This window comes from Toxorhynchites rutilus, chromosome 2, assembly GCF_029784135.1.
Source record: "Toxorhynchites rutilus septentrionalis strain SRP chromosome 2, ASM2978413v1, whole genome shotgun sequence".
NCBI classification, from domain to species: domain Eukaryota; kingdom Metazoa; phylum Arthropoda; class Insecta; order Diptera; family Culicidae; genus Toxorhynchites; species Toxorhynchites rutilus.
Genome location: NC_073745.1, coordinates 162,635,912 through 162,649,354, shown reverse-complemented (window position 1 = coordinate 162,649,354; position 13,443 = coordinate 162,635,912). Strand labels below are relative to the sequence as shown.

Below are 13,443 nucleotides of genomic sequence, written 5' to 3'. Positions count from 1 at the left end.
ATTACTTCATGCGAACCACAATGGCGTTGTGAAAATGAAACAAACGGCTCGACGATCTATATTTTGGTTTGAATTAAACAAGGACATAGAACAATTTGTTAAGCATTGTGAACCATGTATAAAAATGTCCGTTATTCCTAAGCCAGTTTGTAGCACATCTTGGATTCCGACAAAGCGTCCATGTAGCCGCATCCACGCTGATTTCTTTTTCTTCGAATCCAAAACTTATTTGTTAGTCGTAGATAGTTTCACGAAATGGCTTGAAGTTGAAATAATGAGAAGGGGAACGGATGCAAATAAGGTTCTCAAGACATTCACATCCATCTTCGCTAGGTTTGGACTACCAGATGTACTGGTTACAGACGGGGGTCCACCTTTCAATTCGGGCCGTTTTATTACCTTCATGGAGCGTCAGGGGATAAAAGTTTTGAAAAGTCCTCCGTATAACCCTAGTAGCAACGGGCAGGCGGAGCGGATGGTAAGAGTAGCGAAAGATGTACTAAAGAAATTTCTTTTGGATCCTTTGACGAGATCACTTGATGATGATGATCGAATTACTTATTTTTTAGCTAATTATAGAAATACTTGTTCCGTATCTGATGTGAGGTTTCCATCAGAGAAATTGTTGAGCTTTAAGCCAAAGGGTTTAGTGGACCTTTTACACCCTAGACGAGGCTATAAAAATTCTCTCGATCTAGAAAAATCTTCAGGCAGAAATGTACCTGAAAGGAAGCAAAATAATTCAAAATTTATTAGTACGCCCTCTTATGATCCATTTCTCAATCTGACGCTAGGGGATAGAATTTGGTATAAAAATAATGACAAGCTTGCTGTTGAAAAATGGGTGGATGCGAAATATGTCAAAAGAGTTTCAACTAATGTTTTTGAAATTTCTTTTGGCAGGCACAACTGCAATGCCCACCGGAATCAACTGAAGATTGTGGAGCCGCGACGGTCTAGGTCCACATTCCAAGTGTCGATACAACGAGAAAAAAGGAAAAGAGAATCGGTAGACTTTGAGGAAGAATTCATGGGATTCCCAGACGAAGAAAACGCAGCCAAGAAGGACATCGAGTATAGACAACCGAATGTTTCAAGAACTAGCCCGATTGAAACGCGAAGTTATTCGCGATCGAAAAGAAAAGATGATTAGGAAAACCACAATCAACAGTCGTCCCAGTAGCGATGAATGCAACCGTGAGCTATCATTGGGTCCTGGGGAAGGCTACAGAAGGATCAGGAAGAATAATGTGAGGATGAAAGCAGTGTTGGCAGTTCGAGGAATCTTAAGTACAAAATAAAAATGTGAATTTATCGAATAATTTAGGAATGATTGAGAATTTACGATTGCTGATTATATAGAATAATGAAAAGTTTATTTTATTGTCGAATATTTGAAATTCTAAATTATTTAAGTAGAGGTTGTATATCTCGATCATAATAGCTTGTTCAGTGTTCATTTGTTTATTTAGATGTACCTTTAGTTTCGAAATGTATTACCAATGTATAATCTAAAGGAGGAAGGATTGTGCTGATCGGGAAAATGATTAGAACCCTATCAGAGTTGCACTAAACGAAATGTGTGTATTGAGAGAAAGAGAACGATAAGTTGAGTTGATCGGTTTGGGTCGTATGAATAAACGTCGGCCGGAGTCGCTCTCTTGTGATTTGTATCTTAAACTGAGTGGACGTATTTATTTATACGGAAGAAATATACCCCTAGTGTTCGTACATTTCATCTTTCACATTGATATGATTTTTGCAACATGTCTCACCAGCCGATGTTTGATTTCCATCTTGTTTTGGTTTGTAGCACCAGAAAATTTGAGCGTTTCTTGATTAGGTCCCGATTGATTCGAAGTGAAAACCTTTTGAAGATGGTTTGCAAATGTTGCTGCTTCTTCATCGTCACTTCTGGCCCAATCCCAAGAGGGCATTCTAAACGGCGGGACCTGCGACTGAGGTTGTTTTAGTTTCTCAGTCGCCTTGCATAGCGAGTAATTAGTATATTGATTTGGCAACAATTCAGTTAAGTAATGATGGAATCTTTCATTTTTCTCGTCTTGTAATAGCTTTCTTAGTTTACGTTGTGCCATATTGAATTGGTTTTTAGATTCTGGCGATCGTTTGTTTTGCCAGATAATTCCTAGTCGTCGCTTTTCTGCAACTGCTGCTCCAACATAAAGGAGGCGGAAACATTTTTTTGTGTTTCTGAGCCTTCATATGTGGGGTAGCTATCTTCGCAGCATTCTTCATGAGTACACTGAGCTGGTTAACTGCGTCCTCGATATGATGTTCATTATCCAGAGGTAGATCACGAATGTTAGAGGAGATATATGTCTTATATTTTGTCTATTGTTTGTATTGGTGTGTGATCAGATGATAAGTCCAGACGAAGCTTCGATCGAATTCGTTTACTATTGATAATCATCAAATGTTGAATAATCAAATCTCAATAATCAATCAAATGTTGAACATATACAACTCCAGACAGTAAACAATACGTGAGCCCCCTGAGCGCGAGCCCTGTTTATGCTCAATTTGTGTTGGTTGGGATAGGGTTTCCAGAGCCCCGGAGAAATCCCTCGATGGTGACTGTGATGGATTACGCGTCAAGTTGAAGGTAAATTTCTAATCGGTACATGTCCCGACGGTTAAATTGATACCTGACGATGCTAAACAGCAATACATAGATACGAATAGTGTAGGAAGAAGGGTATAAATAAAGCTTCTCAGCGTTGGAGGCAGATAAAGTGCATGTGCATCGCGCAAGTCCATGCATACTCGCATACTCGCAAAAGTGCATGAAATACTAGCGAAAGGGCAAAAATGACAGGAAAAGAACATCCTTCAACATACTACACGGAATTTCGGAAGTTTCCGGTGATTGCTAGATATCTCAAATTCAGAAATAGGTCAATAAAACCAGATAAATTTCCTTGACAAATGTCATTAGTTTCATTTGAATAATTTTTTCTGTCAATTGTCATGATATGACAATGACAATTTCCCCCTGTAAATCAACATTAACTGATATACTACAGATAACACAAAGACCTATTAGATTTGTAACTAAAATTCTATGTTCCGCAATAAATGCAACCCTTTCAAAAGCAACCACGATAGAAATACTTACATCAACACCGAAAGTGAAACTGACACCACGATCGTTCTCTCCGTAACCATTAGTATCCTTATCGGGATCGGACCACAGAAGATCGCAAAGCAGTCCCTGATCGGGAACGTCAGTCGGTCTCATAATGCGCCTAATCTGCTCCATTGATTGTAAATCAGGACTCAGCCCGCCGTGGCAGCAAAATATTTTCTCATCCACAATAGCCGCCACCGGTAAGCAGTTGAAGCAATCAGTGAATGTTTTCCACATCTTGATGTTATAGCGCCGCTTACATTCATCGTAGAACCTATCGAGGTGAAAACAAAGTAACAAGAACAAGGGTTGTGAGAGCAGTGAACACAGAACAGTGCTGACTAGTGTGTAAACATATAAATCAAACGGAATGGCGGGAGTATCGATTTGCTTTCTGGAATAGTCATGTGACCGAATAGTGTGTCTGAACAACTACTGCAATCGTAATTTATAAGGTGAACTTTGATTAAGGTTATCAGCAGAATTTGTTTTGATTTAAGCGCAATTATAGTGGAAGTGGATTTCTACAAAATATTCAATTCCCTGTTGAACCAACAACAATTTGTTTGCTCTATCATCACTACTATCACTAGCAAATTTAAAATGGTGTCACTTGTGATCTAACCACCCGCCACGAGGATAGTTGTTGTGATTGGCGATAGTCTGGTTCTGGATATAATCAATACTTACCCATATATTCTGTTGATGCTCGCGCATTCATGGTTTCCTCTTAGCAAGAAAAAATTCTCCGGGTATTTAATTTTGTAGGCGAGCAGTAAACATATGGTTTCGAGCGATTGTTTTCCTCTGTCAACGTAATCGCCCAAGAAAAGGTAATTTGATTCCGGGGGAAAGCCTCCATATTCGAACAGACGCAATAAATCATAATACTGACCGTGAATGTCACCTGTTATAAAAGAAAAAAAGTGAATGAATGAAATATATATTATTGATACATTGCATCACTTAGTGTCATAACATTGTATTATAACAATCTAAATTTATATCACAAAATTACTAAATTTTTATCTGTTTTTCAAAATTTTTTGATTTCATATGTATTGTTTCAACTTGTTCCGCAGAGCGGGATAAATTGAAACGCTGAACTATCATGAGTTGAATGTGCGGTTTTGCTTCTCGATGTATCTACAACTGATTTATGAAACACAAAATTAAAAGAATTACTTGTTCTTCTTCATAAAATTCAACTCTTCAGAACTTGTTTGTAGAAGCAGTTCCTCGTTTCGGCTGTTTCGACCGATTTTTGAAGAAAATTTATTGTTTTTCGATGGTATTTTGTGTTTTTCGGATCCTGGTAAGTATTTATCATATAAACAAGAATGATGTGAGGTTTTAATTCTCGAATTCTAGTTGCAGTCAACGAAAAATGGATGGTCTTTCGCGAAATGTCCAAGGCAGGCAGCAACCAACGCGAAATCGCAGAGTACTTGGAACAATTCAAAACCTTCATGTTTAATGCCCTCCACGACCGCAGAAGTTCCGAAACGACTGAACACCTAAGGAAAACGACCGCGAAACGACCGTACTGGGTAGATAAGATCATGGATCATGGGTCCTAGAAAACTGGAAAAAAGCTGGAAGAATCTAAACGATTTTTGTAAATTTGAGATAAGCAAAATTAATGTCATACCTTTCTGGGCTAAAAATTTACCCCAAAAGAAGTATCCTGGCGTTCGTTTACAGTGAAGTCAATGAAATTGAAAATTAAAACGTTTTATAACTTGATTGCTTGATTGCAGAGTGGAATGTAAAACTTTATCGAATTGATCCTAAAACCAGCTACAGCGTTGTGTGAAATTCTACATACGGACGAATATTAATTGATCAACATTTCGATAGCAGAACCTACATAAACATTATCTAAACTGACATATTTTTTTCTGATCAAATTGAATATCGATAAAAGAGAGACAAATTAGATCAATATCGTTAGCGCGAACATCGAATGGACTAACAACGCTTGTCACGATGTAATTGTAGAACATATGGAAATTCAATTTTCTGAATTTTCCCATTTACCTTCAGAGTTTTCCAAAAGTTTTCTTAGAAGGAGAGGAGTGTCGATCCACCATTCCTTGCCCCCTAAAAGGGGGGTGTATCGAACCACTATAGAAACATTCAATGTCCATTAAAACCTCCTCATGCCAAATTTGGCCCCATTTGCTTGATAAGTTCTCGAGTAATGCAGAAATTTGTGTTTCATTTGTATGGGAGCCCCACCTTCCCCTTAGAGAGGGGAAGGGGTCACTAACAATCATAAAAAACTTCCCTGGCCCCAAAAACTCTGTACGTTCCCGTCATCGAATGAGCATCCCCAGCCCGAAAGGGGTATGGAAAATCCCCTGAACAACACAACCTGCCATCAGGACACAATAGAGCCTATGGAACAAAACCTCTTGTACCCGGCTTGGTCAAGTCTTTCAATATCGTCAAATAAAATATTCAGTATTCATCCAACCTTCACAGTGTACATATCGTATAAAATCTTTGAAGGTTTCCCTTGTTCCCCTGATAATTATCATCATTCCTACAAGTCCTTTCGAATCCACTGGTGGAACTGAACAGCAGCATTCAATATCACGACGTATGGCGCTTTTACCCCGTCGAAAATGATCCGTCTTCCCCCCAGAGCACCTTTTGCATTATTTTGCACTTTACACGCATTTTATTTCACATTTTACATATTTTTTTATGCAGGACGAATCGGAACAATCTACTGAAGAACTGGGACACTGGCAACTAAAGTTTTTGCTGGAAAAATCCTTATTTTGGTTGCCTTGAAAATTAGATCACTTGCAATCGCAACGGACGAAAACTTTGTTTTATTTACAGTTTTGACATTTCGTGCACTCAGATGTTGCAAGATGTTTCGAAATGACAAAAATATGCTATTAATGCTTTTTGCGTAGCATATTTATCAATATACTGAGCATTTCTTATAAAACTGGAAGTGGTCCGTCTTCCCCTATATATAGATAGACGAGAATCGTCATGAAGGTCTTCGATGTGAGTGAAGCGGAGGAGGATTCTCACCACTGGAGGAAAAGAATATAATTTTGGGAAGAAAAAAAACCTGCAAATGACGATAAAATGAAAAGATTTTTCGCCTTTGGCTGTTTTGCTGGCATGCCTAAAAAACTGGCAATATACAGGAAAAACTGGAAGGTTGGCAACTCTGCCTATGGGAGATCGTAAAAAGGTCGATGTACACGGAGAAGTCGAAGAATAAGCAGCAACTATGGGATAGGATTAGAGCTCCCGGTCACCAGAAACTGGTGGAATCCATGACGAACCGGCGTAACAATGGTTACACGACCAAGTACTAACCCTTTTCACGGTATAAATTTTCTTGTTTTTATTTTTGACGTAGGACTACGTCTTTCATTTCTATACCGGGGTGTAAAATCAAAGTTTCGAAAAGGAAAGAACGAAATGGTATGATAAACACTTCATTCGAAAGATAAAATGTTTACGCGTTATATATCTGTTACTTTTTGATCCAAAAACTTGTTTCAATAGCCTTGAAATTGCTTTCAAAGCAGGCTATTGAAATCACCAATCGGTATATAAGCGAGCGCCGCTCGGAAATCCACTCAGTTATAATTGAACAGCGATTGGTTGTCATGTTGTCGCTGTTGTGGTGAAGCTCTTCGTTTATCATGAAAGCGTGGAAGCGATTGGTTGACATGTTGTCGCTGTTGTGGTGAAGCTCTTCGTTTATCATGAAAGCGTGGAAGCACGCTGTCACCAAGAGCCTGTTTGTGAACCTTAGGCCAGAAGGGAATCCATCAAGAGGAGAGTGATGCCACAAACGGTTCCCCGGGAAGACATCGGAGCAGCCGCCACACACACATATACGCGCGGAGCTCTTCGTTTGGATACCATTCAGCATCGAGAAAATTCCGGAAAGATTGCTGATTGCTGAAAAATAATCTGCCACTTCCCCTGGGAATTGAAAAAAACATTCAAGCGAAAGAGTTTATTTTAATGTTTTCTATCCATATAGAAAACATTAAAATAAACTGGGAATTGAAAAAACATTCAAGCGAAAGAGTTTATTTTAATGTTTTCTATCCATATAACACTGCAACCAAATACATTTGGTTTTGAGATTTTTCAATCAAGTGCGATCAACGTAAGACCACGTCTTTCGGCAATTTATTAGAGGTGCAATGAATCTTACAAAGAAATTCCCGCTCTACGCGCACTGGCAAACGATGTTTGCCAGACAATTTCTCAAAAGAGAAATGGGTGTTGTGAGAAAGGATGAGCGAACGCAAAAATTATGTAGACTGATTTGATGCAACAGATATTTTGTCCATTGGATAAAGTGACCAGATGGTCAGAGGTCTAACGCGGGACACAAAAAATGAAACGCTATGTATATACGTTATGTTAAAATAAACAATTTTTTCCCCTGTTGGGTGTGAACCACTGCGTCCATTATTTTGAACTATTGTGGTATACCCCTTTTTTATACTACACTTCAAGCTTATCTACTACTTATTGATGAAGGAGTAGACTGAAAGCTATAGCGTGATAGGGGCCAATCAGAAATAATCTGTTTGATAAAATTTATAATCCTGATCGGCGACGCAGACCAAATTTCCTTGGGCTCCAGAATAGCTAACAGTGAATGTGCTTAAGTCTTCCTTATTAAGGCGAGTAATTTTAATACTCGGCGTGATAAATTTTTTCCCCTGTTTAAGTTTTGCAGCCATCCAATTAGCTGTCACTTCCCGGTCTTCCCATTATTTCAGCTCGCTTTTCAACACACAATCGGAGAGTCCACAGAATGGTTCTGGACCAGTGAATGGTGAGTTTGAGCCGTTCCTGGCAAGTTTATCTGCTCGCTCGTTGCCCTCTATACCGCAATGGCCAGGAATCCAGTACAATTGTACCGAACTTATCTGATTTAATTGCCGTAAATGGGAAATGCATTCCCAGACAATTTTTGAGGAGCACTTGAAGGCATTTAGAGCTTTAAGTGCCGCTTGACTGTCAGAGATGTCTATACAGATGTTAGCATGTCTATACTTTCTTTTGAGGCAGACATTTAGACATTCTATTGTTGCAGCTATTTCTGCCTGAAAAACTGTTGGCCAGTTTCCCATAGCCACAGAGATTTTTGTTTTCGGACCATACACTCCAGCACCTGTTCTGATTCCCATTTTCGACCCATCAGTGTAGAACATGATTGAACCATTACGAACGTTGGGGCCACCTTCATCCCATACTGAGCGGGAATGTTAGATCACTCTGTATGGAATGTCATAATTGGACCTAGATTCCATCCAATCATTGTTCAAAATAAACCATAGTTTAGCGAGCCTGAACTGATCTGTTCTATTTCTTTTCTAAGTATCGGCACTCAGTTGTGATTTTTCGGTGGTTTAGATTTTGTTTACGCCTGAAAATCACTCGCTCAATTAGAGCATTTACACCTGGCAAGCACGATTCAAATTCTACAATTTTCTTCAAATTACCGAATGGAATACCCGAGAATTCCAATTCATTTTTCATCGATTTTAGTGTTAGTGCATGCATTCAAAAAAATAGACCAATTTCGGATGGCGATGGAAGATAATTTAATGGAACAAATTTTCCTTAAATCTTACATTTATAAGGCCTACAATAAAAATGATTCAAGGCTGTTTTTCCGCAGATGTAGCACTGTCAAGCAACTTGATTAGTTTTTCATACTGCAAGCTCCACCCCACAGTGAAGGAGTTGGACATTCTGAGGCACTTTATGTCCGCCAGATATAGCCGATATGGTATTTATAACATCATTTTTTTTCAATTGGACATTTTTATGCGGACGCGCCAGACAAGACCGGCCGTATTTGAGCAGCAGGCAATCCAGAATGAGTAGCTTGAGGTACTTGAGGTGAAAAACTTCTTTCCGGCGAAAGAAGTGAAAACTTCTTTTTCACTGGTGAAAAACTTCTATTCGTGCTCATAATGAAAGACGAGACGTACTTGATACTAGAGTTCAACGAATGGCAGGGGACCGGGTTCTTTACGTTCCTCAGGTAAGCGATGATGTCGAATATATCAGCCACATCAAGTTCTCGAAGAAGGTCCTTCTCTGACAGGCGTGAAGGGAATGTCCAAGCCGTTCTTCTTTCGAGTCATATGGTGAACGGGGAGATATATAGTACGAAGTGCTTGCTGGGAGTTGCGAAGGTGATGTGGTCTTTATGCCGAACTTGAGATCAACCCATTATGCCAAATGTCACTGGAGGATGGATCGGCTGGAGATAAACATTGTCGTGAAGACCGCCAACCTTCCCAACATTCCCCAGCTGCGACCGATAGAAAACTTCTGGGCGAATGGCCAAAATGGAGAGACGGTCAACCACCAGAGCCATGAAAAGGTAAAAGAACACGCCGACATCATCTTTTCTTCGGCCATGGTTGAGGTTCCGGCCAACTTCCGTAAGACCGCCCAGCGCTTCATTTACGATACTTCATCAAACAACCCTGCCTCTTCCTGTCGAGTATACACTAGTTCTTCCGGCTTATTTAAAACGTTAAGCCCTGATCGAGCTAGGGGAACAAAGATGAACTCTTCGTCTGTCTCACGTTGGTCCCTGCGGATCAATAGGGGACTTTTATAAAAATCATTTTCCAATTTTGTTGCTGCCGCTTCCAGTTGATACTCTCTAAACAAAAAGCCCACTATCGGTGCGATGAAACCAGCTCAACGTATCAATCTTTGGATGCATTAGGGTGGGTTTAGACTAGGGATATATTCATGTGAAGAAATATGATGAGATTTATAGAAATCGCATCAATTGTTTACACTATCGTGAACTTCTATAATGAATATATTCATATTTTCGGTGAATTTATTCACCTGAAGTAGAACTGCATCCAACTTTAGTGATTTCTCACCAGTGAGAAATTCACAAGCGTTCACATATGCTGAATTTATTCTAGTTATATATACCTCGAATAAGTGTATCATATTTATTCTCACCCGTTTACACCTATTTTCAGGTGAATAAATCCATCTATAACTATAGATCTCCCTAGTGTAAACCCGCCATTAGAAGCGCTCTTGAACAGTCTGCCAAATAAAAGTTTTTTTTTAGGTTCATCCATTTATGAAAATCAACATGATCAAATTGTGACATATCGCGGGGCAATTTCGTTTCTCTTGCCAAAGGCGGGACATTTCCCGGGACGTAATCTTACGCGGGACATTTTGTTGAAATGCGGGACTGTCCCGCGTAACGCGTAACGTAATTTCCAATAGTAAACTGACGTCTGGTCAGTTTACTATTGGAAATGGAATACAAATCATATCACAATACAAGCAATGTATTATGTATTATAGAACTTTCGTGTGATTGCTTCTTTTGCTGAATATTGTGCCTTCAACGTAATGCTCTCGTTCTCGAAGTCCCCCAAATATTTATTTATTCAAAATTGATTCTGATAAAACTAAAAACAAATGATCACTAAATCAACGATAGTGTTACGTCACCCTTGGGGTTATACCACAGATATAACCCACTTCCTGTTTTATATGTTTTTTAACGATTTTCCTCAAAGACAAATTATGATCATGGTTTGTCCAAAAAATGATCATGGTTAGTCCGGTTTTAGAAATCACCATTTTTTAATGAAAAAATCGATTTTTCAAGTAGATGTAGCATTTATGAGTTTACTGTCATCATATTGATCCATTCATAATTTAGGCTTTCTTCAGAATATTGCTTGGACATTTTAAAAGTGCTTACTTCAACACACTCAACAAAGAGAACTTTATTTCTGCTTTGCGCGAAGGACACAATGAACAAACTGCAGCGCCTCAAGCGGTTGCCATAGAAAGCATGTGGACAGAACAACATTAGCGAATCGGACAACTCATGATCAGAATTGAGGTCATCTAAATGCATTAATTACATGGTTGAACTATGTAAATCTGATACAAATGGTGTACAAGCATTATGTTTACAATATTTGTAAGTTTTATAATTCAGAAACGGTCTGAATACGTACCAAATAATCATCTGGTGATTGATTGAAAGTTAGCTCAAATGAGGAGCGCATTGACACCAATAGAAGGTGGATTTTATAATCCTTTTAAACATGTGAATCCGTAAAAATATACTAGAAAACTGCTGTAATGCGAAAAAGACAGTTTTATTTATATGTTTTGAAACATTCGAATACCTGATTTGACAGAGGTGCGTTGAATTGAAGCATTCAAAAAAGTGGACAAAATAAAATCATTTACCTTACAATATTTCTGAGACAAAAAAAAATAACTGCTTATCATTGAAGGCGATTGTTTACAGGAAGCATTTTGTCTCGTAATAAAATAATTGATAATCTTCTAGTTATTTGCAATTGATCTTTCTTATTGTATTCGAAATGGGAATAATAGAAACAAATATATACTTAAAAAATTCAACATTGGAAATTTGTTTCATTTCTATTAACTACTTAAAAAGGTTAACATATTACAAACCCAAAATTCTGACCATTTGCCATCACATCGCTATGTTACGTTTAAAATGATGTGACGTCTATTTGAGGAGTTTGTGGTCTCAAAACAAACTAAAAAATAACATCCATCTCATTCCGTTCATATATATATATTTTTAAATGCACCATCATACGAAGCTCCTTTTGATGTATGTGTTTTGGAAGGTCACTAGGTGCGCGATTAAAAAAATAAATAAAACAGAATCTTAATCATTTGGAACTACTCTACAGTTAAAATATCGCTGACTACACTGAGCTGAACATGAAAACAGTAACAACAGTGCCAATGATTACGCACACGTATGATATGCTCCTGCACTGATTATCATCATAGTAATCATTCGTCATCGTTTTTATACACCATCAATAAGCAGTCTTTTTTTCTTCGCGTAAACGCACACACAAAACTCAATCAAGTTCATGTCTCTCAAAATATAGTACCAGCTATCATCATACATACCGCAAATTTTCAATGGCGCTTCCAATTCTAGCAGAATTGGCTGAGAAAGGAAAATTTCTCGAGATTTTAAACACAGGCCGCGAATTTCACCTTCCGACAATTGAACATTTTTTCCAGGTCGTGCACCGCGAACTGTAAAAGGGAAAATGCAAAATATCTGCGATCAGTGTCTGCTTCAGATTTTCCTTGTATTTCATCCTTTTTTCTTTCACAAATCTGATGGAGGCATCTTTAAATTTCCTGAAACAGTGCCGACACTTTCGTAATATTGTTATGTACGGGCGTTGTCCAAAACTATACTCATTCTGTTTCAGCCAGCATTTCCCAATATAACGAAGATTCATTTTTTTGCGGAAAAGAATCTGAGTATGATTAATTTTACCTTCCAAAAGCATAGCAATCAGATGATCGATGTTTAATGCGTCTGGGTCCGACATTTTGTAGAAATTCACTCCTTTATTGCTCTCGCACTTCCCTCACACTAGCTCTTCTTCCGTTATTTCTTCTTTTTTTACCTTCTTGATCTTGTTTTGCGAAGGCTCACAAATTACACGAGCGCCACTGTTGTTCAGAGACTAAAGTCTACGTGCAATCAAATTAATTCCGTCATTTACCGTTGCTCGTAATGGACCGTCGATATGAAAATCTGAGAAAATCGTGGATTTCTCACGTTACGGAAAATGACGAAAATATTACTACCACCACACAGCACACAGCAACGCGGACTTATAAAGTGCGAAAAGAAGCAAAAGACGTCAAGCACAAAGCGTTGACCGAAAACCAAAACTCGATATGTTTTCGGTCATTCTGACAATCTGCAATGTAGTAATAGAACGGTTAAACACACCAAAGTATTTATGCCACAGGGATGCCAGGCGATATATTCAAATAATTCAACCGAGGCGCCTAGAAGTATATCCTTAAAGCCGGGTTCAGACGGTGCGAGCAAGCATACGAGTCGGTCTAGTCAGTTACTGCAGTGCAGCTACTCACACCGTGTGAACACATCATGCCAGTTATTGTCATGTGTGATCCGGCGTGCGAGCTACTTCAAAGTTTTTTGAATTTACTCGCACTCGCATGCTTCAAAACGTCAAAAACAGAATTTAGCGTTCGAATCAGGGATGCCAAATGTAAAGAAATGTCTCTATTTTTAAGATATTTGAAAATATGCGAAGATATTTATAGACTTGAAAATTATTGGAAAAACAAATAAAACCCTCATAGTTTCTTAACGAAATCATTGTTATTCTGTTTTGCACGCTGGCGGGGCACGCTTTCTTTTTGAGATAGTTTTCTGGAGAATGTCTAAT

General features: G+C 38.5%; 1 protein-coding gene across 3 annotated transcripts in view; it reads right to left on the bottom strand.

The window, feature by feature from the left end:
* Positions 1–12,878, bottom strand: part of LOC129765111 (serine/threonine-protein phosphatase alpha-2 isoform) — a 30,158-nt gene extending 17,280 nt beyond the window's left edge. For 2 of the 3 annotated variants that reach the window (XM_055764988.1, XM_055764987.1), the window contains exons 1-4: positions 12,513–12,878; positions 12,131–12,262; positions 3,839–4,055; positions 3,137–3,422 (exon numbers count right to left, since the gene is read on the bottom strand). In XM_055764988.1, the coding sequence (XP_055620963.1) occupies positions 3,137–3,422; positions 3,839–4,055; positions 12,131–12,262; positions 12,513–12,567 (690 nt within the window). In that variant the 5' untranslated portion in view covers positions 12,568–12,878. The remainder of the gene's footprint in view (positions 1–3,136; positions 3,423–3,838; positions 4,056–12,130; positions 12,263–12,512) is intronic. The other variant, XM_055764986.1, reaches the window with a different exon arrangement.
* Between the last annotated feature and the right edge of the window lie 565 nt (positions 12,879–13,443).